This window comes from Sebastes umbrosus, chromosome 15 (assembly GCF_015220745.1).
Source record: "Sebastes umbrosus isolate fSebUmb1 chromosome 15, fSebUmb1.pri, whole genome shotgun sequence".
Lineage (NCBI taxonomy): Eukaryota > Metazoa > Chordata > Actinopteri > Perciformes > Sebastidae > Sebastes > Sebastes umbrosus.
In genome coordinates this window covers 16640754-16666438 of record NC_051283.1, presented here as the reverse complement: position 1 = coordinate 16666438, position 25685 = coordinate 16640754, and the positions used below count along the sequence as shown (strand labels likewise).

The 25685-nt window shown below is 41.5% G+C and overlaps 1 protein-coding gene across 1 annotated transcript in view; it reads left to right on the top strand.

The window, feature by feature from the left end:
* The window catches only part of gabbr2 (gamma-aminobutyric acid (GABA) B receptor, 2), a 210646-nt gene that overhangs the window by 36213 nt on the left and 148748 nt on the right, over window positions 1-25685 (top strand). The window contains exon 2 of the mRNA XM_037794380.1: window positions 25027-25164. Within this exon, the coding sequence (XP_037650308.1) occupies window positions 25027-25164 (138 nt within the window). The remainder of the gene's footprint in view (window positions 1-25026; window positions 25165-25685) is intronic.

Genomic DNA, 25685 nt, shown 5'->3' with positions numbered 1-25685 from the left:
CGTGGATACGACCTGCACCCTCACATTTTGAATCCAAAGTGGTAAACACTACACATACAGTAAAATATGGAAACACTTTGGGTTTCACATCATAGACATCATGGCTGAAGCTGCACGCTAACTCTGTTATGGACAGGAAATGTTTCCGTATCGCAGTAACGTGAGGTCAAGCCGGCCGTTACTCTCATCTCCGTGGTCAAATCGGTCGACGCTACAACTGTAGAGCACCCATATACTGACATTTATGTTAAATGCATTCAAACGGCCCTGATTGAGCTGACCATGGATGTTTAAAGAGAACGGTAAGAGCTAGCGACGGACTTGGCAAAGTTAGCAGAAGTATACATATGTGACTACATCTGGTTTTCAAAATAAAGTGTTAACGAACGGTACTGTATATACAAAATACATATATGGAAATAAGATTGATTGGACTATATTCACCGGAATTATAAAACATTACATGTCCCTTATAAATTAAAAAGAAAATACCATTAATTTGTGAGGGAAATGTCTTTTTTCTTTGATTTATGGGTTGCTAGAAAGAAAATGAATAATGCTTGACAACGACTGATATATTTGACTTCAGGACATCTCTGACTACATACTTGCTGAAAATCAAACATTTTAACCGTATCAATTAAGATATTTTCCAAAGTAAAAGTCCCTAGAAATGTATGGTTCAACTTTTTCCCATGGTCTAGTGTTAATTTTTTTTTTACAAAAATTGCAATAAATCGTAATACCGAATCGCAATTCTTGTAAAATTGTAATACATATCGAATCGGCAACCAAGTATCGTGATAGTATTGAATCGGGAGATAGGTGTATCGTCCAGCCCTAGTTTTTATTGCTCTGAATTCTTGTCTACCTCATAAATAATTCTCGAGCTCGATACAACAGGATTTCTGTATTATTCAACAGATCCGTTCCTCCATCAGAGTTCTAGCATCATCTCCAGGGGCAGGTGAATGAGAGGGGAGCAGTTTTATCCGATCACAGCCAGTGGAGGTGCCTCATCAAAGGCCTTCTGGCCTGGCCTGCTCCCCTGGGGCATCGCCATCCTCCAGGAGACACATCAAACACATGAAAGAAGAACCTCCGGAGTCGCACTCCTTTGCCTCCATCGCAGCAGTCCGCATTTATCATCATACCTGACTGGCAGTTATTTCCTATGATGCTTTGCGCTGAAGCTTACTGAAATTATTTCGGTTTTGTTTTTGTTTGATCTGCTTTTAGATTCAAAAACGTATCTAAATGTAGGAATCGCTTTAAGTTTTTTTAAATTTGATGGGATCAGTGAGCAGGACTTTATTCTCCCCGGCAGGTTTTACCTCATTTGACACACAGGAGTCATTCACGCAGGGAAAACATCACAAAGAATATCATTCTTTTGGCTACATTTTAAAGCTGTTTTTCTGAGCAGTGCAGATTTATTTTCCATGCCAAAGGCTGATGGGAAAAAACAACAGTTCCCCTTTTCATTCCAACCACGCAGCAAATTCATACGGACGTCTTCTATGCTGCAAAACATATTCTACCATATTGTCACCTGCAGTGTGCTTTCCCACTGCCAGCTGTAGCAGACAGTATTCACAAGGAGGGGGGCAGAGATGCAGCCATCTTGGAGGCAGTGGTGCATGCCAATGTCTGCCTGATGAGTTCACAGAGGAAGTAGTTCATCTTCCACCACTGTTATTTTATTCATTACTGCCTGTCGGAGAAGGGAACAGACGCACACACTCGCTGAATACAGTGTAGGCACGCATACACACAGGCAATCAGGTGGGCAGGAAGCACACAAACACACTTATGTGGCGTTGTTTTCCCTCTTATCTTTTCTTTTTTTCTTAACCTCTTATATTTTTCTGTTCATTATTTTCATTCCATAATGGTTATGCTTGTTTATCCGCTCTATATACCCACTGTTTGTCAGACATGTCACTTAGGCTCATTACAGTTGCCTGAGGCTTTTAAACACATCTTTGTATAGTAGCTCTGAAGCCTTCTGAGGATTAAATGGAGATATAAGAACCCCTGGCTGCCGGCGGTGGTACGCTTCTTCTTTGTGTTTGTGTTTTGTTTTGTCAATTTGAGATGAACTGCTTTGGCCTACTTATGGTGGGGGCAATTAGGAGCTAACCCTTGGGCTAGTTGCTGTTGAGGATTTCCGGATTTTCGCACTTGAGTAAACAGTAGTACATTTCAAATACACACGTGTACACGAACTGAAACGCAGAGCAAAAGGTAGCGAGCACAAAGGGGCATCGGAGCACTCAGGCCCTGGAGGTGTAGTTATTTCAATGTTGCTTCTTGGGTATTTATTTTTCTGACACATTGCGTGTGAGAGGCTGTTGGTTCGCTGGGAAAAGAAAAGAAGCCACTGGGCATTGTAGAGTCGAGAGAGAAGGTGAGGAGGAAAAAGAGTGTGGTGTTCTGTAATGGTCTGGTAGCCCATGCTTACCGGAGCTCAACAACACTCATTAAGCTCAGCTGCCTGCGCTGTAAAAGTTTGGGAGATTCAAACTGAAGAAGACTCCTATCCCTCCCCCCTGCAGGCCAAAACAACCTCTGAATTAGACTAGATCTTCCTGGCTTCTCCCTGAGATGGAAACAAGTTTTGATGTGTCTTCACTGTGGTCTGGCTTGGGGGGGCTTAAGACTGGTCTGTGGCCATTTTTCAGGGTCATGCTCTCTGCAGTGTACTGTGCTCTAATGTGGAGGAAGTCAAATACGATTTTAGCCTTCCTCTGATTATGGAAATGGTTTTGATAAAGCTACTTGATCCCGGTCATCTGATACCACTCAGGGGCAACTGGACTTGCTGTGTAGTTTTTGAGGATGTTTTGCCACCCATCTGAGAAGCCTCTTTAATTATATGCTTCGCTCACATTACAGGGTTTAATGCTCAATTCCAATTTTTTTGCCCAAATCCGATCTTTCAGCCTCGACTGTTCACATTCATGTTTGAAATGACCCATATCTGACATCAGTGTGAACGGATCTCTGCCCTGAAACGCCTCACATGCAACCAATAACGTCACACACACGGGGGACTGCCTTATTTATTTCCTGGTATTGAATGATTCACACTATAGCATTACATACTCTCCTGCTATTTCTGATATTTACTATTTCCATCAGCAGATGTCATTTCTAGATGTAATACTTTTCACACTGATTCATTCAGCTGAATGAAAGAATTTCCAGCGTTTACATTTTAATGCTTGACAAGACTAAGGTCAAAACAGAGGTATGCAAAGGAAATCCCTCATTTTCCTTTTTTTCATATGCTGCTTGCAATGTTGCACCAGTTTAACTTCACATATCATGATCACGTCCTTCATATAGTAATGCTATATCAGTATTCACTCAGTGTGTCCTGCACAGCAAACAAGGTCGATTTTGACTCTTTCTATTTCGAATTTATTCATCCATGGAGGTTTTTATATTTGTAAAACTTTCCTCGATCTGAAAAAAAAGATTGAAATATCCGTGACGACACAACAATGTAAAGTCTATGGGCCGAGTGGGAGAAACACTACTGCATATTCAGTGGGCCACCTACCCCAGAAGTAAACCTGGAGGCTAGGAACTTTTTTTGGCGTATGCGCCAGGTGAGCAATTCTCATTGGACTGAATAGGCGCTATCTTGGGGTCTGGTGTTCAGTTTTTATCATAGATCCATGGCTGCTATAGAGATTCAGTCTCTGTTGGTGCTTTTGCACATAAAGTCTCAACATTTCTTAAAAAGACTTCTCAAAACCCACCTCTTCCCCAAGGCCTATGGCCCCTAGCTACTGTTATGTTCCATTTGTTGTGTTTATTTATGTCTATGTTAAAGCGTCCTTGGGTTTCTTGAAAGGCGCTATATAAATCCAAGTTATTATTATTATTATTATTATTATTAATAAAAGTTTGAACATGTCTTCAGCAGAATCATTATTTGAAAGCTTCTCCCTATGAAAGAGATGTGTATGAAGTTCTTACCTCCTGTTAATGATTCCTAGAGACATGAACTCTACAATAGAGAGGCGAAGGTGGTCCCATGGTGTCATGGGGGTCCCATGGTGGACCACCATGGTGGACCACCATGGGACCTTATTTCGGAAAAAATATGTTCGGTAGTTAACGTCGAGAGACAAATCATTTTTGATCCTGTTTGAATTGCGGCATGAATCACAAATACTCTACGTTGTCATGTCAATTTAAAACATCATTTTGTAAGTCAAGGAATTCACAGATTGTCGTAAACTGTTGAAGTATAACACTGTGAAAAGACGTAATTAGAAAGACTACACACCCAAAATTGCGTAAGTGACGTCTCTCTCAATGAAGCTATGATGTCTGTGTTTCGTACTGGGATGCACTCACACGAGCGACGGGTCTTACTCGCTCTTTCGCCTCCTGGCTCAAAAAGACCAGGAGTCGCTGGATAAAACACATCAGGTAAGATAACGTTTCATTTGTGCGTGGAACAGCTAAGTTAGCTATCTAGCGTTGGTGACATATGTTGTGCGAGATGAGAGATGAGCGGTTTTCACACAAAACTAAATAATGCAACAAACAAATTGCGACTTTCTTGACTTGCAAAAGTATCTTTTATTTTTACAAACATCATGTGTAATTTATTCCACAATTCTATTTGTCTCTCGCCGTTGACTCCCGTACATATTTGTTTCTGAAATAAGGTCCCATGGGGGACACCGGAAGGGGAGGAACTTCACCTCTCTATATACCAGTGGTAAATAGTTGCATATTATGCATTCATTTTAGTATGTACGGTAGTATAATTTGAAAAGGAGAGTGAGCATGTGTGCGGTGGACTGTGACATTAGTGTGTTGTGACGTTCTCCACAGAGGCCACCATGCTTAGCCGTTAGGGACCCTGTGCGTGTGCTGACTGTCCATCAGTGACACATCAGGGAAAATATATGTTTCCCTCTTCCCTGCTTCCCCACACACACACACCCACACACACACACACACACACACACACCAGCATCTTTCCTGTCTCCCCGATATATACAGTCTTGCAAACAGAAAGAGAAGGTGGCTAACACCAGTTGATTTATTTATGAGCTGGGGTTCAATACTGGCTATAGGCCTGTCTTTAAGGCTAGCCTCTTATCGTCTATTCTTATTGACAGCGTTTGTGGTCTTCATTAATATTACATTTTGCCATCCTGACAGATATATATTCCCAGAGGATATAGCATCGAAATAAAGTTTTCTCCTTCACCAAAACATCCTCAGTACTTTCATCCTAACTCTGACAGGAAGAGGGAAGTGATTGTTTCTGCTGAAACGACGGCAGATTTGAGATGCTGTAGTTTAAAAGAATTCATTTTTTTTAAGAGGCTAAACTGATCAGTATGTGTTGAGAAGTTTCCAATTTTATCTTTTTTTCTGGGTGTGTGTCCTGAGTGCATGAATCAGAGCTAAATTGGTTTGGTGAGTGTTTACCTCGAGCCCAGAGGTATAGCTTTGATTTACTCAGTTTTGGTCTAAGAGGTCAGGCCGGGCAAAACTTATCTTGCTCAGGTGACAAGCGATGTAAGTCTCTTCAACTGCTTGGATCTCAATCAGCACCACAAAAAAATCAAAAAGGATCATCGGGTAATAAATTATATTGCAGGAAATTAGGGGTAAGAGTCTAACATTTCAGATGGCGGAAGAGATGCCGAGCGTGAATAAATTGATTAGCATTATGTAATGGTCAGTCAGCTGTGCATTCAGAGCTTTCTTTTATGTCTTACATGTAATTTAGAATGGGTACTTTGCTCTCTTTTAAATTATTCAGGCACACACACACACAGGACCAACACACACACACAGGAGCAGCGTGATAGGTGATGCAGTCGCGAAGAGTCACTGGTGATGACTGTCACTTGTGGCCCCATGGGTGGCTCAGTGGTCAGAGATTGGGATGTAACAGAGGAAGACTATTATTGTGATCTGCTCAATTATTCATCTATGGATGAACTCAATACCCAGAGCGAGAAAGAGTACTTTGGGTTGACGTAAAGCATAGCTCACGTATGCCCAAGCACAGGTAAAATGTCTGTCCATATTTTAACAGCTCTCAAGTGAATTAAAAGAGAAAAGGATTCATAGATTTCACCGGCAACAAGTCATTTTGTTAAGCAGTTTTTAATGTCATTGATTAAAGTTAGAGATGTTCTGATACCATTTTCTCCTTCCCGATACCGAGTACCGATCCGATACCAGCATCATTAAAAAAATATGATTATGATGATGATGATGATGATTTATAAAACATGAACAAACGCATACAGAGAATGAATGCAATAGAACTTTATTTTATTGTTCAATTTTTCAGTTACAGAGAACATAAATAAATGAAGCTAGGAATAAATAACAATTCTGTATTCTCTTAGCTGTCTCCTCAGCGGACAACCTGTGTGCTCATTTGTCCTGCAGGGTGCAATATTCACACAGAAGCCTTACATACTGCACATACCGCCGTTTTACTTGTTGGATTTTCCTCTGTGAAATATTGCCAAATGGCTGACATTTTTCTCATTCTGACTACCGTTACACTCTCCACTAGCACCGCATTGTGACAAACTACTTGCAATCAGTTCTTCTTTGCTGCTCTAAAACAGTAATTTGCCAGTCGCAGCCATGATACATCCAGGGCAACAGCACAGTGAAGGCTACTGTTTTGGCTACTGGTGAAGAAGAATTGACTTCTGGTTAAACATGTTGATTTCTTTCTGGGTTAATAAATGATGGTATCAGATTGATGCATAGACTGGCGTACTTGCCGATACTGATACCGAATTTTGTGCAGTATCAGACGCATTTCCGATACTGGTATCGGAACAACTATAATTTAATTCTTGAATGCAGGATAATGAAAATATTTTTGATACATTACATTTTAAGTCTGCAAAAGGTGAAAAGATACCACACCACAGCTCTCACAAAGGACCCTTTGAACATCAGCCGTAACATTTCTGCACTGTGTAAAGGCAGCATCTCTTGATTGCCCCTCCTTTGTCCGAAGGCATGCCTTATCTCACCTTATCGTTCACTTTGTTCCTCCCCCATTCGACTCATCTGACAGTGGAGTGCATCTTTTTGAGATAGCATCGCCAGCCGGCCTAGCTTCAACACTCAGCTCGCTTTTGTTTTAACCAAACTTGAGCCAAACTGTGCATCCCATACACCTCGCCCCCACCATCAACACCTATTCACTACTTGGATCGCTGCATTATAACCTCATGAACATTTCCCAAAAAAAAACGAGGAGCCGTCATGAATGTAACTGCCAGAGAAGGCAATTTTTTTTATCCCATGTTGTGTTTACATACCAGCAGAACCACCTTTGATGGGATTAGAATCACTAAAGATGTGCTTTAGCCGGCCCGGGAAGCTGCTAGCAGGGAGAATGTGCAGGGATTTATGCATTTTTGATGCAGCGTGGGGAGGAGTGGAACTCTAAAAAGGCTGCATGACCTACTTAGAGAGCCGTGGAATTCAGACGACTCGTCATGCCACGAAAAGAGAAGCAATCTTTCTCTCACTCTCTGTATGTGTGGCTCAGAGTGATGTATGCAAAGTGTGCTCTTCTTTCACATGTTCTTTTCTGCCTGCCACACTCACACACACACACACACACACACATGCACAGACGCAGTAAATTCATCCGTTTTTTTCCTCTTAATTTCTCTCTTTACTTTGCATTAGTGTGTGTATCCTGCTCCACGGGCTGCGTCTTATTTTAAGCCTTCCAGTCTGTTTTATTTAAAAGCCTCGGCAACGAGGAGCCTTCCGACATCCTGCAACACTTCTTCCCACAATCCACTGAGATGGCATCTGGCTGTAGACACGTGCACGCACGCACACACACAACATACACACAGACGTCCACCTCTTAACAACACGAGCACGAGCCTAACAATGGCCTCTCCTTCTGTCCCCATCTGAGGAAAAAAATGCAATTTTCTTTGCGACATGGCCTTGTACACAAATTAATTTTCCTCTGCAGTCTAGCCCCTTCTCCCTCCTCCTCTCCATCACCTCCCCTCTCGCACTCTTTCTCGGTAGCTATGGCAACACAGTGTTGTACGTCAGCTTCTCAAACGAGACGGTATTGTCCGATCGTTCGGGCTGTCACATTCCTGCTGTACCGTCACCCTGTAGGGTGAGAGAGAGAGAGACTCTTTCTTATTGCTCCTCACCTCAATACAGGCCAGTCAATAAGCGATTCATTAGAAACGACAAGCACTCACAGTCAATGCCCTCAACTGGAGTGTTTATTTGGCCCGGAAATGAGCTATTGTGAGACAAGAGTCGACCACCTGGTTGGACGGTGCATGTGTGTGTGTGTCCATGTGTGTGTGGTGTCGTGATTAATGATTGTTTGTGGACACTGTTGGCATGGCCCCCAGCCTGGTTAAATATACGCTGGTTGATGCATCCCTGGGTGCATGCATGGTGTTTTTGTGTGTGTTTCTGCATGTGTTGGAGGCAGACCTCCCAGTTAATGTGAAGCACTGCTGGTCCAAAGGAGGCACACACAGAGTAGTGATTGGACCTCTGAAAACGTTTTTTAGTTTTGTCAATTATTGGGTATTTCCTTCCTTTTTGTTAGAAATATATAATAGTACAGGACTGGGACGATACACCCATCTCCTGATTCGATACTATCACGATACTTGGGTGCCGATTCAATATATATTGCGATTTTAAAGTATTGTGATTTTACAAGTATTGCGATTCGATATTACGATTTGGTGCGATTTTTGTTAACTTTTTTAACACTATACCATGGGAAAAAGTTGAATCATACACTTCTATTGACTTTTACAATATCTAAATTAATACAGTAAATGTTTGATTTTCAGCATGTATGTAGTCAGAGATGTCCTGAAGTCAAATATATCAGTCATTGTCAGGCATTATTTATTACATTTTTTCCATCAACCCAAAAATCAAGAAATAAAGACATTTCCCTCACAAATTAGTGGTATTTTCTTTTTAATTTATAAGGGGCATGTAATGTTTTAAATTACTGGTGAATATAATCCATCAATCTTATTTCCACATATGTATTTTGTATATACAGTACCGTTTGTTAACACCTTATTTTGAAAACCAGATGTAGTCACACGTGTGTACCTCTGCTAACTTCACCAAGTCCGTCGTATTCTCCTTTGTCGTTTCGGCTGGCTGCGACCAGCTGCGGTTTGTTTTGGTTGACGGATACGGAATGGATATGACTTCATGTTACCCAGACTACAACATTAAAAGCAGTAACTTCCCTCTACATCCGCATAGAATCAAACAAAGCAAATATATTGATCCTGGCATTAAAAAAAATATTTCAAAATTGTAAAAAAAAATACATATAATGTAATATCCATCCTGAAATGTACACATTTCCCTGTGTCTTTTCATTTTACATGGATGTCATTATCCATTTACCGCCGACATCTACTCTGCAATTCTCTATGCTCTCCTGTCACTGACTATTTCATCAATTTTCAGCTAATGTAAATGATTGATAAGCACATTAGCTTGCCATGTTGTGTCAGTCCACTCTTTCAAAGCATCCTTTGAAAAAATATGGTTAGGTGATTAACTGGGAAATTAATTGGATTGAGCAGAAAAACTGCAACGTTAACATCCAGAGAAGGCACGTTAATGATGCAGCGCTTACAGCCATGACCCTTAATAACTTTAGACCTCCTGGAGGCGAGAGAAAGAGAGAGAAGGGATGGATGAGAGGTGAGAAGTGATAGGGGAGAAAGAGAGGAGGGCGGGTGACAGAAAGAGGAAGAGAAGAGGAAGTAACTGCGAGACAGAGAGAAAAAATTATGATGATGATTGGTGAAATAGAAAAAGAAGTGGGGGATAGGGAGAGAGGAAGAGCGGTTTAGAGACGGAAAGAGAGGTCCAAAAACCAAACAGAGACTAGGCCAGGATTCCTGGGAGGCGGCGTTCTGCTGTAACAAGATTGATGTGCGTGGACAGAAGAATCCCTAGGCTGCAGAGAGGGACAGCCTGAACTGTGCTCTGCTCTATCCTACTTAGTACACACAGACAAACACACACACACAGACCTCCATGCACCCACTCACCCAATATGACAGCCAGTTTTTTTAATCCAGTTCCACAATCCGCCATGCCTACACTTCCCAGACTCCCATCTGTCTTGTGTGAAATAAAGACAGGTGCTACACTCCTTTCTGCCTTGTCACAAAAGTTGTCAATAGATGGTCCTCCTCATTTGGAGAAGGATGAGCAATCTGCCAGTGTTTGTCCCTTTCAGACCTGACTAAATGTCAACAGCAATATCTGCCTTTTTCCACTCTCTAAATGGCCTTTATTAGATAACCAATAGTAGCAAGGATTTCTGGCAATGTCACCTGAACACACATGCGTGACTTGTGTGATGATTGCGTTGGGAAAAGTGCCCTTCCAAAAGACAATGTCAAACTGAATCTAAAATAAACCCCATAATGTGTTACATGTGGGAAATTAATGAAAACGTCACGCCAGAGTGACTGACAGGTGAAGTCATCGCAAAACAAAGTAAGTGCGTGATCAAGTGCGATGCCTCCTGTTCTCCTCTATCATTTAACCATCAACCTTCTTCAACCTTCAGGGAATAGCTTTTACTGTACATATCAAAAGCAGTTTTCTAGTCGTGGCGAGTACTTACTCAGCTGTAAACAGCTGTATAACGTCTTCTGTGTCTCTGGAGGAGCTTTGTCAAGTCTGTGAAAATGCCCCTGATGATTTGGGTTATCTCGGCTTGGGCTAAATACTAACTGGGAGGCTGGAGTTTGAAAGACATGTTTTTTTTTAAAACAGGCAAGGATGGTCTAGTGAAATACACCATCAAGTTGCATCATGGGAATTGTAGGATCCAGCTTTTTTGGAGTTAAACCTATTAGGGTGGCAGCTAACGATTATTTTCATTAGATTCATCTTTTGATTATTTTCTCAATTAATCTATAAGTTGTTTGGTCTATAAAATGTCAGAAAATGGTGAAAAATGTCGTCACTTTACAGGGATAGTTTGAAATTTTTTCGATATACGCTTATTTGCAGTGGTCTAGTGGCGTGTATACTCACCTCTTTCTCTGGCAGTTTACAGCACACCCATCTATCAGCCAAAAGGCCATTAGAATATAGGAGAGTATACCCACTTCCGCATCGGTAACCTGTACCATCTACCTAGTACGACCACTACACGACTGCATATTCTCTTTCTTGCTGAGAGTTGGATGAAAAGATTGATACCAGTTTTATATCTGTCCATTCAATGTAAGGCTACTGTACAGCCAGCAGCTGGTTAGTTTAGCATAATGACTGGAAACATGGGTGAACAGCTAGCCTGGATTCCAGGAAGTCACCGCATCCGGCCAAGAAATAGTCCGACACATAACCCCCATAAAACCAAACATTTTTCACACTTCAAACTGACGAGCCACATCATGTTATTTTAATTAAATAAACGTAAATAAGTGTATTTCTTAAAATGCTCAACTGTTCCTTTAAATAGCCAGCAGCACACAATGATACAAACACTTGAGTATTTTGTCAGGTTTCCTTTTTCACGTATTAGCCGTTAGTAACTGTACAGGTATAACGGCAGCACTGTCAGCTAAGGTGACAGACACAGAGCAGTACCTTGCGAGCGCACACACTAAGCTCCTGCGCTCTTGGAGAATCATCATTCCACGCCACTCAGCCTCTGCTCTGTTGGGCAACTGAGATGATGCAGCCCGTCACGGTCTAGTTTGTGTATGTTTCAGCTATAATATAAAACGGTTTTTCATCTCTCTTTCCTCCTAACCTGTACATGACTGATGGTCTCCACTCTTGCAGACAGCATAAAACGAGGTAAACAGGCTGGAGAGGGCTTATAAAAAGTGGAGGCAGGGACTTTTAAATGTGAAAAGCAAAGGTCAGTGATATCCAGCAGGACTTGTATATTTATGCTGGAAGAGTTTTCATAAAGATTTGAGAAAGAGAGAATGGATGGATTGGGTTGAAACTTTCACACAGTTGTTGTCCATAAAGCTTTTATATCCATAATTGACAAGAAATATGAGGGATTTTTATGTGCTCCCTTATTATTCAGTTTATAGGCTGCTTCAGTTGAGAAAAACTCCAACATAATCTAACAAGTATCTCAAAGGCTAGCAATTTTTCATTTTCAGTTCATTTGGGGTCGTGCAGTCAGTGATAAATCAGAGGAAAACAAATTTATGAGCAATGCCTTGAGTCAAAATCGACCGTGGTAAATTTTGTAGCAGCAGAGATACTATAACTCCCCAAATCCGGAAGACTGAATTGCTAATAGACTTGCAGAAATGTCTCTCTCTGCAGTAGCCCTGGACACTTGCATACCACCAAACTGACTCTTAACCCAGTGCTGCACTCATTTACTACAGTACCATTAACCAAAATCACCCACCTCTTTCTCTTTTTCCTGCCCCGCTTTACTGGATTCATCCATGGGAGAGAGCGGTGGACCTTTGGGGCCAAGAAACAATTAACTTGATAATGGGCTCTCTTCTTCTCTCTTTCTTCTTCCCTCTCTTCTGTCCACATCCCCCCTCTTCCAGTCTGTCATACTAGTTAGCAGATACACCAGCTGGGGCACCTCTGCTGTTGAGCTGAATGATAAAGTACATGACATTTATTGGACCCCTGTGTTCCAGTTCTATCGGGCAGGTATGAAAACAACCTTCCTCTTGTCAGGCCAGAGTTATCACATTATACGCAATGGATGTACATTGAATTTTTTACTTCTTTGATGCAGAAACTGTATAATTCCTTTGAACTCTGCGAGGACATACTTAAGGCTCAGACACACCAAACCGTCATCAGAGAGCGGCGACGAAGGCCGCTCGTTGTGCCACCTTACATCGCCTGTGTCTTGGCCAAAAAGTTGCACTCGAGCACACCGGAAAGACTACAGCCGACGGCCAACTACCACATATGTCCTGCATCTGTGTGAGATGAGATAACTCTCCACACCAGCAGGTAAAGGTAGTCTGTGTTTGTCATTCAAAAATTGTAACCGGAAGACCGTGGACTGCGGCTATACAAGCTGTTGTTATGATGAATGAAACAAAGCAGCGTTTGTAGACCATTTTCACACCACTCTCACTCACCACTTAGCTTCATTCCTGATGGCCGTGTCGTTGTGAGAATATCCGTGTATTGGAATGATGTGTGTGCCCTCTTGACTTTACTCATTTGCTTGCTTTCCTCACTTCCGTTTCTCTTCTTGTGCACTGATTCGTTTAAGCTGAACAGTCAATCAGAGTGATTTCTCTAGCAGTCAGGCTCCGCCGCCGATTCAACATGCTGAATCGTCCAAAAAAATTCAGACACGGACTAGTGCAGGACACTCCACAAAAACTCGGGCGACAGGCAATTGGCTTGGTGTGTTAGGGTCTTTAGGCACGGAGGTGATTTGAGCTAAATGCTACATGCTCACAATGACAATGCTAACATGCTGATGTTTACAAGTTATAATGAATATCCTGTTCATCACCTTAGTATAGTATGTTAGCATGCTTACATTGGCTAATTGGCGCTAAACACATCACTGGTTTTGCAGGTATTTGGGCACAAACGACCTGATGGTGCCACTAGCTGAAAAGTCAGGAGATCTCCAAGGTTATAAACGATTTATCTTTAGGGAGACATGAATGTCCAAACAAAGTTTATGGCAATCCATCCAATAGTTGTTGAGACATTTCACTCAAAGCCGCAAATGTTGATCCCATGGTGTGCTGAGGAAAAAGTCAGGGGATCTCTAAAGTTGTTTTAGGATTCATCATCTGGGAATACCTGCACAAATTTTGTACCAGTCAGTCTAATAGTTGTTGAAATATATATTCAGTTTGGACCAAAGTGGTGCACCGACTGTACAACAGGCCAACATTGCCATCTATAGAGCAACGCTGCTAGCTTCGCATAAAGCAACCGATCCAATCGGAGCTCATGACACGTTATTTCTGCGATCAATATGACAAAACTGCTTTTTAGAAACGCCGGCTTCAGTGTTGAGAGAAAATGATGTTGACAGGATGGATATTACAGTCACATGAAACAAAATGGCAATTCAATTGCATAGACCTTTTTCCACATTTTGGCATTGGTGTAATTGGTTTAATAATAAAGTTAATGATGTCTGCTATGATTTTAGGGTCCTGGTATTGTGCATGCTGGTTCACTGTTACACTGTCATGGCTTATTGGGAGTGCTTGAATGGAAGGGGGCCATCATTAATGTCATTAATTGTGCTTTTCCTACTGTGAGAACTCATAATGTCTGCTACTATCCTACTATCAAGTGACTAATAACGGCAATCCACCTAACATAAATCTACCTATTTTTAACTTGATCGACTTGTGAGGCCATTTCCCTCTCCTCTCCTCTTTTGTCCACTGTCTCCTCAGGGACCGATTGGCTCATTTCAGTGGGATTACTCTTTGGTCTGTCCCCCTCACTGGTTAGCGCAACATGTTCCAGCTGTTGTCAGGCCTTGTCAAAAGCACAACAACCTGTAATAGGCTTAACACAGCGTCTGCTTCCTGCGCAGCACAGATTGCTAATAAAGGTGCAATGTGTTCACTGCGATTTTAGTACCAGCGGCCAATTTGAGCTTATCTCGGATTCGTGAGCGTGTGTATTTGTTTATGATTGTGTTTTGGCATGCGTTTGCTGAAGGATGGTAGTTTATGTGTGTGTGTGTTGAGAATAAGCATGGGGGAGACTCGTGTGTGTGGAAAGTGAAAGTGAAAAAGAGAGAAAGAGACTTGTCACCACCGAAGAGGCTTCCAACATGCCATCGTGGTTATCCTGGTGGCCATCTGAGCTCTCGAGAAAGCGAGGGATAGATTGAGTGCAATAACAAGAGCCAGACTGCAGGGAGAGAGGATGAGATGGAGGGCAAACAGCCATCAGCTTCAGCAACCCAGTCAGTCTGTCGCAGTGGATTTTAAAAGGCCAGTCTCTCCCCAGACAAGTGGAGGGTTCCTCAATTTTGTTTTTTCCTCTGTGTTGCAGGCATGCAATGGGAAGGGAACAGATTGAAAAAAACAACTCCATCACTCCGTCCCTGCTCTCAATTTTACTTCATCCACTCTCTCTCAATCAATGTGTACTCTCCTCCTATACTCCGGGGCCCGCTGTCTAAATGGTACCACAAGGAGCATTGATGCTTGCTCAGCTTCATCCTCACCTCTTCTTCCTCTCTTTCTTTTTGCTCTTTTCCAAGTATCTGCACTTAAAGCTTCTGCTATTGCTTTTTTTTTTTTTTTACATTGGTTCTTTAAGTCTGGGAATTACCTGCCAGCCATGTCTTCCTGGTTATTTAGACAGAGAGAGAAAAGGCATGGTGGTTGATATGTTACACCCCAGTGGACCTCTCAATTGCCCAGGGGCTCATTGATGGGGAACAAATAGCTCTAGCTTCTTGGAGATCTCGTGTCTCAGTGTGTGAGGATGGTAGCAGGCAAAATGAGGCTGCTACTGCTGTGTGAGGAGTTAATCAGCAGTGGGGAGTGTTGACCTTAATTGACAGATAAATGACCCCAATGAACTCCAGGGATCCCATTTGATCAAATTGCTATTGATGTACTATTGAGACAATCACAGCTACATTGCCTTTACAATGAAACAGTCAAACTTTACTAAACGGTTGCAGACTGATTAGCATACACAACAGCCCCTCACTTGTTCTTCCTCCTCCTCCGACAGCAGTTGGTATTGACAGCCATGACAGAGTTTAGAGGATTAGTCGGGGTTTGTAAATGGGGAAATAGATAATCTCCTTTAGATCTGACCTATTGGCAGCACCCTGCTAACTCTATCGGGCTTTACAATGCCAAGCATATGTTTTAGCAAACGCTGGATTCCGCCTGGCTCACGTTCACTCTCGTGGCTTGGAGATGTGGAAGTAATTCAATGAGGAGTGCATGCAGGAGGCAGATGTTAGAGGAGAGACCAGTTTTTTTGCATCTGGTGCACTGCTGCTGCACGGATGCTCAAATCATCAGGAAATTATTTAGAACGTATACAACGTGAAGGCAGGATGGATGTAAGTAAGGAGGCTTCAGCGTTGACAGTAGGGATGTAGCGGTTACCAGTTTCATGATTAACCACGGTAAGATTTGCAGCAGGTTAGTATTACCGTTTCAAATTTTAATTATCATTAAAACCGTGTTTGTTTGCCGCCAGTGTTTTGTAAGCCCGGCGTAACGTTAGCGAATATGCAGTGGAGATAGGGAGAGAGAGACTGACGGGAGTATGAAGTTATCAGTAACGTTACAGCTGTGAATGTAGCAGTGCGGTGTGTGTACAGTTCAGGCTGTCGGTGAATAAATGCTACAACTCCTCAAGACCCAAGCCAAGGTCCTGTGTCTTGCCTGCCACCTGCTGATAAAAGTGAAGGGGGTTAGCCCCGAAGTAAGCGACAACAACAGCTCAGACTCACTTAATGTGGGCTGTTAAGGTGGACCTATTCGCTACAAAGCTCCTCTGTATTTATGTCAAGTGTTGGGCTCATTGCAGTTACTCAAATGCAACATGTGTTTCTGTTGACAGTGCAAAGATGTAAATTGCGGCATTGCAGTGTGTGCAACTGATGGGGATTACGCTGACAAATGTTTGTAGCTCCTGGAAGTTTTGCTGTATTGTATTATTATTTTTCATACTCTTATAAGAAAATTATGGAGAGTGATGCATTATAGACAACAAGTACAAGAAAGGAATCTTTTTCCCAATTCTAAGTTTGTTCTCTATTTTCTTGAGTGTGTGTGTGGCGTCTCTGGGTTGTCATATGTTCCTCGTACTTTGTTCAAGGTTTTTTCTGGGGTTTCCTCGATAAATATTCTTGCTATGCACGTATCCTCAGTGAAGCATTACAAGTAAAATCTACTCACTAAAGACTGAAAAATGATTCTAAAACAAAAGAAACCAAGGGTGGAAGTCGCTTAGATTCTGTTAATTGGATGGAGAGAAGTAATGTTGTTATCAGCATGTTCACACATACAGCTAAAATATATACACAGTATACAACTGTGGGTAAACGTCATCCTATTTTCTTAATAGATGAGACGACAACGTCTACACATCCAATCCTAACCTGTGCTGATATTTTCTGTGCTGGGATTCCTGAGGATTTTGTTCTCAGTAATCACCTGTGCTGGTGGTCTTGTCATGAGTAAACGCAGTGTGTGAAGAGCAGATTGCTTCTGACATCAGATCAGGCCACCCCCCTCCCCCCTCTGTTTGCACACACACATTCACGTGTACCTATGTGTGTTTGAGTGTGTGTGCAGTTGGGCCGCAGGTTGCTGATTTGGGTGCAGTAATTTGCCATTAGACGGGGGACAGGTGCAGCTGCCTCTGTTTGCAGCGCTAACAAGGCATTTCATCATGGTTAGCTCCAGCCTGGTGCTCTGATCAGCTCTTGTTCTTGTCAACATATCACACACATGCACACGCACAAATGCACACACAGATGTACACGCACACATACTGCGCACACAAAGACGCAAAGTCTCCACATGGTTGTTCAACATATAGAGCTGGTTAGAATGAAGGATATGGGTTCAGATTGCCTTGAATGATAGACTCTGGGTATGCTGTTCTGTGGCTGACCCTGTGTAGGTAGGGCAGGTTCATTTACCTCAGGAAATAATCTAAATATTAAATCCAAACACTGTCAACTAGTAAGTAAATAACCACTAAGCCTAAAAAAGATTGTCCCCAGAAATGGGCTTTTTAAAAAATTCATATTTGTGTCAAACATTTTGTTATAACATGAGGGATACAAAATATTTCTTTTGAGATTTTCATATTATAAACACTGACTCAAATAGTATCGGCGGCGATTAATCCGATCTATTCAATTATATTCTATGTTTTTATATTATATTTATTATATACTGGAATTGTAATTCTTGATTCAATTTTGACAATTTTTATGCTGCATTAAAAAGATTTATATTTGAATTGTTATTCCTGTTAATTTTGAAGATTTGTTACCAAGTTAGTGGTGTATGATTTATTATTTTAATAATGAATAAAGATAAATATTGATTTTTTTACCAAGGTGCTGGTATATGATTTATTATTTTAATAATAAATAAAAATTAAATTTGTATAAATAAAATTAAAAATTTTATATATTTGTTACATTTTGTATTACAAAGTTAAGAAAACAATGTTTGAGTCAAACCTGATGTTACCTTACACACAAAAGAACAGTCACTTCCACACAGTTTATTAATTAAACACTGGTATCGGATCGGTACTCAATATCGATCGATACCCAAAGCCCAGGTATTGCTATCGGTAATGGGACTGAAAAAGTTGGATCGGTGCATCCCTACAAATAAATAAATGAAATAGAATTAATAAAAATAAAAATAAAATAAAATGTATAAATAAATACATTTTTAGGGATAATACCCAACATACTCATTAGGGTCTTGGTCAGGGAAACATTGAACAGTTTTATAAAAGATATTATCTTCCCCAATAGATCCTTAACCATGTCACAGTTATATGAAATGTGATTTTTCTAATGTATTTAATGTAAAGCACAAAATTTGATCATGGTCATTCAGAGGAATTTAATTATACAGCCTGTCTGATGAAAAATTGTTGATCTACTCTAGCTGTTAAACTTGAGAAAACCAAAAGATTTTGGATGTGTTTTAATCCTCTATTGTGACTTATTATAGCTGAGATGTGCTTTGAAGTTATTTTCAGAAAAAGCAGCGATGATGCAGGCTGACCTTTTTAAAGATGTGCTGTTTTCCAAGACGCTACAGAATTGAGATTAAAAATATGTAATGGATGCAAATGATCGCATAGAACATGAGATAATTTGACACTCCTGGGCAGCTGTTTCCTCACATTTAGCCTAATTGAGTGTGATTTATCAGTAGCACAATAACAGTAGGCTAATGTCATCATGTAATGATAAATCAATAGGGATGGATCTCAGCAGCTTTGTGTAAAGGTCAGAGTGAATGAAATGTAATGGAGACAATAGATTGAGGAGCATTTGAGATAAACTCCTCCATGGCCAGCTATCCCATCGGTAACATCCTATAAATGGTAAGAATAGTGATGCAAACTCACTGCACTGAAACGTGAAGGAGGAGACATTTTTGTAAAATTAAAACAGTAATATAGAGTGAATATTGTAGGGCTGCACTATTATGGCCAAAAAGGTAATCACGATTATAATACCCACGCGACAACGTAGCCGGGCTATAAAGCGCTCCGTGTGTTCGTCCTTCCGTCCGTCCGTCCTTCCGTCCATTCAAGTGTCACACTTTCCTTTCCGGAGCAGAACTCAGAAACTATTTAACTTAGGAGCTTCAAATTTGGTATGATGGTTGACAGTGTGGTTTAGCTGTGCTTTTTGAGGGTTAGAAGTCCAGAGTGCCCAAAATCTTTGAACATTTGGCCAAAAACTGTGATTTCTTTTGACTTCAAGTTTATTTCCGGGGTACAACTCGGAAACTATTTAACTTAGGAACTTCAAATTTGGTATGATGGTTGATAGTGTTGTCTAGTTGTGCCTTTGGGGGTTAGAAGTCCAGGGTGCCCAAAATGTTTGAAATTTTGTCCAAAAACTGTGATTTTTTTCGTTTTCAATATCATTATTGAGATCACGTTTATAATCATGATTATTCATATATTTTAGCACAAAATATTTTTATTGCAATTTCACATTTAAATAAACAGAGCGCTGCTTTCACTTCCTTGTGCAGCATTCCAACCATCAAAAATTTTAAATGTTAATTTTTATTGTATTATATATTATAATCTGTTTAGAGCTAGTGTTCTATATTGCTGTAAAAACATCTCCTTCAAACAACTGTATTTATTCAAGTTTATCACCGAAAACTACATTTTACAAGATTACATTTGAATGCATCATGATAGCATTATAATTTACCATTGCCCAATACTCATTTTTACTGAGCAGAGCTTGAACACACCACAATGTGCTCCGTGCTGTCGGCAGACGAACCGGTCACTGTGATCACTCTGAGTAGCATCATGAGAACGAATTACAATATAATACGTGTCTGATTAAGTTAGTTGTTCCACATGTTTTTAAGGTTGTTCCTCCACGGCTTATTTTAGACTTGCAGTTGTGATAAATTGCAGCTTTATATCCTCTTTACTCACGCTGAAGAACTTACACACCGATGACACGTTATGTGTGTGTGTGTGTGTGTGTGTGTGTGTGTGACGTTACTGCTGTGTACCGATGTAAAACCATCATGTGGCGGCTGTGTGTGTAGATATGCGGATGTATGAGACTGCTGAAAACGCTGATTAATGGTGCATCTCTAGCTGTTAGTTTAGGATTCGCTTGATTTATCCAGCAGAGTTTCCTCTGAGCGGAGCACGCATATTAAACGTCAATATCGCAGTCGATCATGTTTGTTTAATTGTGGGAAGCCAAAATCGTGATCGCTATTAATATTCGATTTATTGGGCAGCCCTAGAATATTGTAGCAAGTCTAAATCCAGTGAGTGAAGTAAAAGTCCAGTCAGATTCCAGTGTGTGTATGAACTGCAGGATATCATGCTGTGGTCACCTGAAGTAAACTTTAGTTTATGGATCTTCACCGTTAGACAGGGTTCCCTTGAGTTTCCATCTCCAGGTTTGTCCGCCATCAGCCCACCAACTCTTTCTCTCTCACACACACACACACACACACACACACACACACACGCACACACACACACACACACACACACACACACACCTTCCCTGGCTGTCTCCCAAGGTGGTCAAACAGATTGCTACGGGCGTTAACCCCCATCGATCTGCTCCAAATGGCCTCCAAATGCCAGGAATTAGATTTCAGACTGGGGAAGAGGGAAATAAAATGCTGTAGTATTTCTTGCTGCTCGACTCGGGAGTTAAGTGCTGCCGTGCCTTCCTCATTGTACCAGTCTTTCCTCCGAACTTCTTTGTGTTTGTCCGGATAGTTATATTTGTCTCCCTTTATACCTTGTTTAGAGCATATTTCTTAGAGATTATGGGCGGTAAGATACAGCCTGTGCCCAAACCTCTCAGTGACTGCTCGGGAATCCTTGGAAAATACATCAATGTCTCAGTGCTGTTGAATAACGATATGCAAGTGAAAGAAATGGCTAGAAGGAGAGATTAATTTACTTCTCCTTCTATTCATTCCGGTACATGAGTGAGCTCGTAAGCGACAAAAGATCTAAAGATTCAAACTGTAATCGATAAAAAATAGCCTTAGATTTGATATTAAAATATATTTTTTCCATAATTGATGGACTGTAGCAAATGTCTAGGGCATAATGTGCAGCTGAGCATCACAGAGAGCCACTGAATCAATCTCACAGTTGTGAATGACTCCATTGTGGGGTTATAATGGAGGGCAGGTTTATAACACCGGTTGACTTGCCTTTATTAGTGCGCACTTAATGTCAGGCTAATACCTCTTCACTCTATTCAGCTGCTTGTTTCGGCCTCTTTCTCCCACCATCACCTTCACCGTCCCCATGCCTCTTTACTCTTTTTGTCCCATTATGCCGTTGCCTCTCTCTCGTACGTCTTGCTTTGTCCATCCGGCATCAAGCTTCACAGTGTTTCCATAGCTGAATAAGTATTGATTAATGTCTGAGTGGTCGTGCTACCTAATGAGAGGCTAAATATAACCATCGCCACACCGGCCCTGCCGCGGCCTCCTCCCTCATCTAGCGCACAAAGTGTGGATAGTCACACTGTTGGCATGACAACACACCGGTCAAGGCTCTGTGAGCAGTCACAACAGATTTTGTGCATGTGTGTGCCTGGCAAAAAGTAGGAGAGGATGAATGAAGCGGAAGGGGGGTGGGGGGGGCAATGAACAGAGAACGACAGAAAAAAGGAATGAGATAGCTTTGTTTTTTATTTTTAGCTTTACTTGAAGCTGCTTTGCTTTCTTGCTTTCCCCCCGCTGAATTCCTTCCTCCAAAAGCTAGTGGTTGTTATTTTTAACTTCAGATGAGCGATTCCATAGTCATCTGAGAATATTACAAGATTAGATATAGCAGCAAACAACTATTTGCTATGTAAAGATATAGAGGAGTAATGTCTACCTGAGCAGAGAATGAAGTTTCTCTGTTCTTTGATGACATCGCCGGGCCGACCGTGGATGCTTTTAGTGCATGTGGGGGGTGCCCCACTGGCTAGCTCATGGCCGCCGCTCTGCACTGCTCTCATACCGCGGTTACAGCTGATACGTCAACGCGGAAGCGTAGCGCCCACCCTCCAGTTCCTCCACACGTAAACACTGTTATCTCTGTCAGCTGTTTGCACTGTTTAGCACTGTTAGCGCCGTTAACTGCAAGCCACCGTCAGCCGTCGCCATGTTGAGAGCCGTTGAGAGACAATAGAAATACTTCCAATCTCGTATGTAGCACCTTCAAGTTATTTATCAAACAAAAAATGCCACACATTGTTGTAGTTCCAGCTTCTTAAGTTTGAGGATTTGCTGCTTTTCTTTGTCTGATTTGATGGTAAACTGAGGACATTTGGGCTTTGGACTGTTGGTTGGAAAAAACAAACAATTTGAAGATGTTGCCTTGGGCTTGAGGAAATTGTGATGGGACATTTTATATAAACCAAATGATTAATTGGTTCATAAAGAAGAAAATCAGCAGATAAATCTATAATGAAAATAGTGCTGTATTGTGTGTGACCTTTAGGCCTGTCTCGCTCCCCATCCCCTGGTTTCAAACGCTGTAAAACAGTTTGATTTGCTGCAGAGGGATCGAGGAACATAACCATTCCTTACCACCTACACTACATTGTCACTCTCCGTAATAAATCAGCTTAAACCTGCGATATCACCCAGCTCCATTATGCTCACGTTGACAAGTTTAGTTGCCCACATTTCTTCTCTGTTGCATGGTTACCAATTGAGAGTCACAATCCTACCAACCCTCCTTGTTATGGCCAGCTGGAGAGAAATGAATGATAAGAGTATGCAAATGGGATATCTTCTTTAATAGCCTGCTGTTTTATTCAGCCGTGTGGCCAGGATAAGGAATCCCCACTGTGTCTAATCACATCCTCTCCCTCTCATTTCACCTGAGGCATATCCACAATCTAGTCTATTTTTGACTGACACTACAGCATGCATTGTTCTCTGCCAGCATGAGTGTACATGCACAGGGGAAAGGCTTGACTTTACCTGGTCTTCTACTTCAAAAACTCAAAAGGCATTCACACAAAAAGAGTCTTAAATCCTATGATTAAATCAAACTGTGGAGTGCAATGCAGGGAGACGGCTATAGCAGCTCATACTGTAGTGTGACTTGCAGGGTGTCCTCCACCTCAATTTAGAACTCCGAGACGATCATCCTCAAAAAGGTTGACCAGACAAGAGAACATAAGATGTAAAGATGTGTCAAGCCTGCAGCAACGCTACCTGCCATGCTCCTAATAAAGTTACCGACAGATCACAACATACAGTCCTACAAGTCTGGTTAGGAGTCTCGTTCCTCCACATTCGATTTTGAGTTTTTCAATCTGCGCCGCGGAGGGGTCGGCTCTGCTGTTGTTCGGTGGGAAATCTCATTCAGTTGCCGGCTAACAAGGTCAAATAACTCTCCAGATGAGATGGAGTGTGTCAGAAGGCACACACGCACACTCACACACACCACCTGCCATTCAGTCAGTCCATCTATCTATCGGCCACACACAGGAACACATCCTGAATTGAGTGGCAATAATAAGAGGAGTGAGGGGGGAAGTGTTTACTGCTGATGGGGAATATCATTACAAACTGTGGAAATCAGGGAATCACAGCAAAACCAGTTAGCCAGCTCATGTAGCAATCAATAGGAACCTACACTGTTTTTTTTTTCCTTCTCTTCTCTCATTTCGCTCTCTCTCTCTCCCTTTCGCACACTCTTTTCCTCCGGTTGCTATAGTGACGTGAAATGGCTGCATTCTGCAGCACTGGATCAGAGCGGGGGCCCGCTCTCGCAGCCTGCTAGATGCACCGTTTTACATGATGGTTTCAAAACACACACATACACACACACACACACACACACACACACACACACACACACATACACACACGCACGGCTCCAATTACTGTGTGTTAGTATGTGCCACAGTGCTTAGAGAGTATAATAAGTTAAATGTTATTTAAATGTCACATTGTTTTTCATAAACGGTATACATTACAAGGAACCGACACTAGTGAGGATGGGTTTTTTGCAGTGCATCCATCACAGTATGTCTGAGTGTAATGACCTTGTGAGCACTGCAGTTTTTTCTTGTACAGTTGGTAATTATTGATTCATTGACTCACAGATTAGAGTATCGAGTATTGCCCTACAGTGCTTCTTCGACTCAACTACCTTACTTATTCTCCTGACATAAACAAACAGGAAAAATATAATTCATCTATTTGTTGCAAAGGAGCATAATTCTGTATGTTTTTGGGTTTGGGTTTTAGATAGAATTTGCAAAGTAGTAGGACTGTAACTAACGATTATTTTCTTTGTCGATTAGTCTGCCGATTATTTTTCAATTAATCAATAGTTGTTTGGTCTATAAAATGTCAGAAAATGGTGAAAAATGCCTGAAGCCCAAGATGACGTCCGCAAATGTCTTGTTTTGTCCACGACTCAAAGATATTCAGTTTACAGTCATAGAGGAGTAAAGAAACTAGAAAATATTCACATTTAAGAAGCTGGAATCGGAACATTTTGAGGTTTTTTTTCTTAAAAATTACTCAAAAATTACGCTCTTCAAAGTAGAATTAACATTCAGATTCGTATTTTACTTGCCAGCCACATGGTAGGCTGACATCATCATCCTCCCTTTTTTCTCTCCTCTTTCGCTCTTGCTGAACCTCATCTTAAATTTGATATGCATTTACTTCCTCCTGGTTTTTACAATTAAAAACTATTAAAATATCCCTTCTCTCTTTTCTTTTTATCTGTCTGTAGTGTGACAACGCCAAGGGGCTGAGGGCCTTCTTTGATGCCATATGCTACGGTCCCAAACACCTGATGATCTTCGGTGGCGTCTGCCCCTCCGTGACCTCCATCATCGCCGAGTCCTTGGAGGGCTGGAATCTGGTGCAGGTAGGGTTTGTACTGTACATGTTATCATGCGTGTGTATGTGTGCATGCATGTGGTATATAGCCTATATGTAAAGCGTTTGTGAACCCTGGATGCCGGTGTGCCAAAGCCGTCAGAATAGGATTAAATAGACGTGTACTTACTTATCTGAGGTTTCTTCTTGTTTCTGCGTTCCTATCAGAAAACCTGAATTTGCTACTTAATTGAGTTTCCAAAAAATCTCGTCCCTTAGAATTGCAGTGTGCAGATAGGTCCCGGGATTTCAAAGGGGTCCCAACTCATGGCTTAATCCTTCATTAACCTTGCCAGGGTGAATGTCTAATTGGCGTTGCTCTAATCCGTAGAATCCTCCCTCATTTTACGATCAGACACAGAGTCAAAATGGCTTAAACCCATTGTAGCGCGAGAAGTCTGTCGTTAAAAATTTGAGCTCAACTCCCAGTAAGCACTTGGACTTGTATATGAAGAAAAAAGCATCAAATTATACTGTATAGGCTTCTCCTCATAATGAAATGTTGTCTCA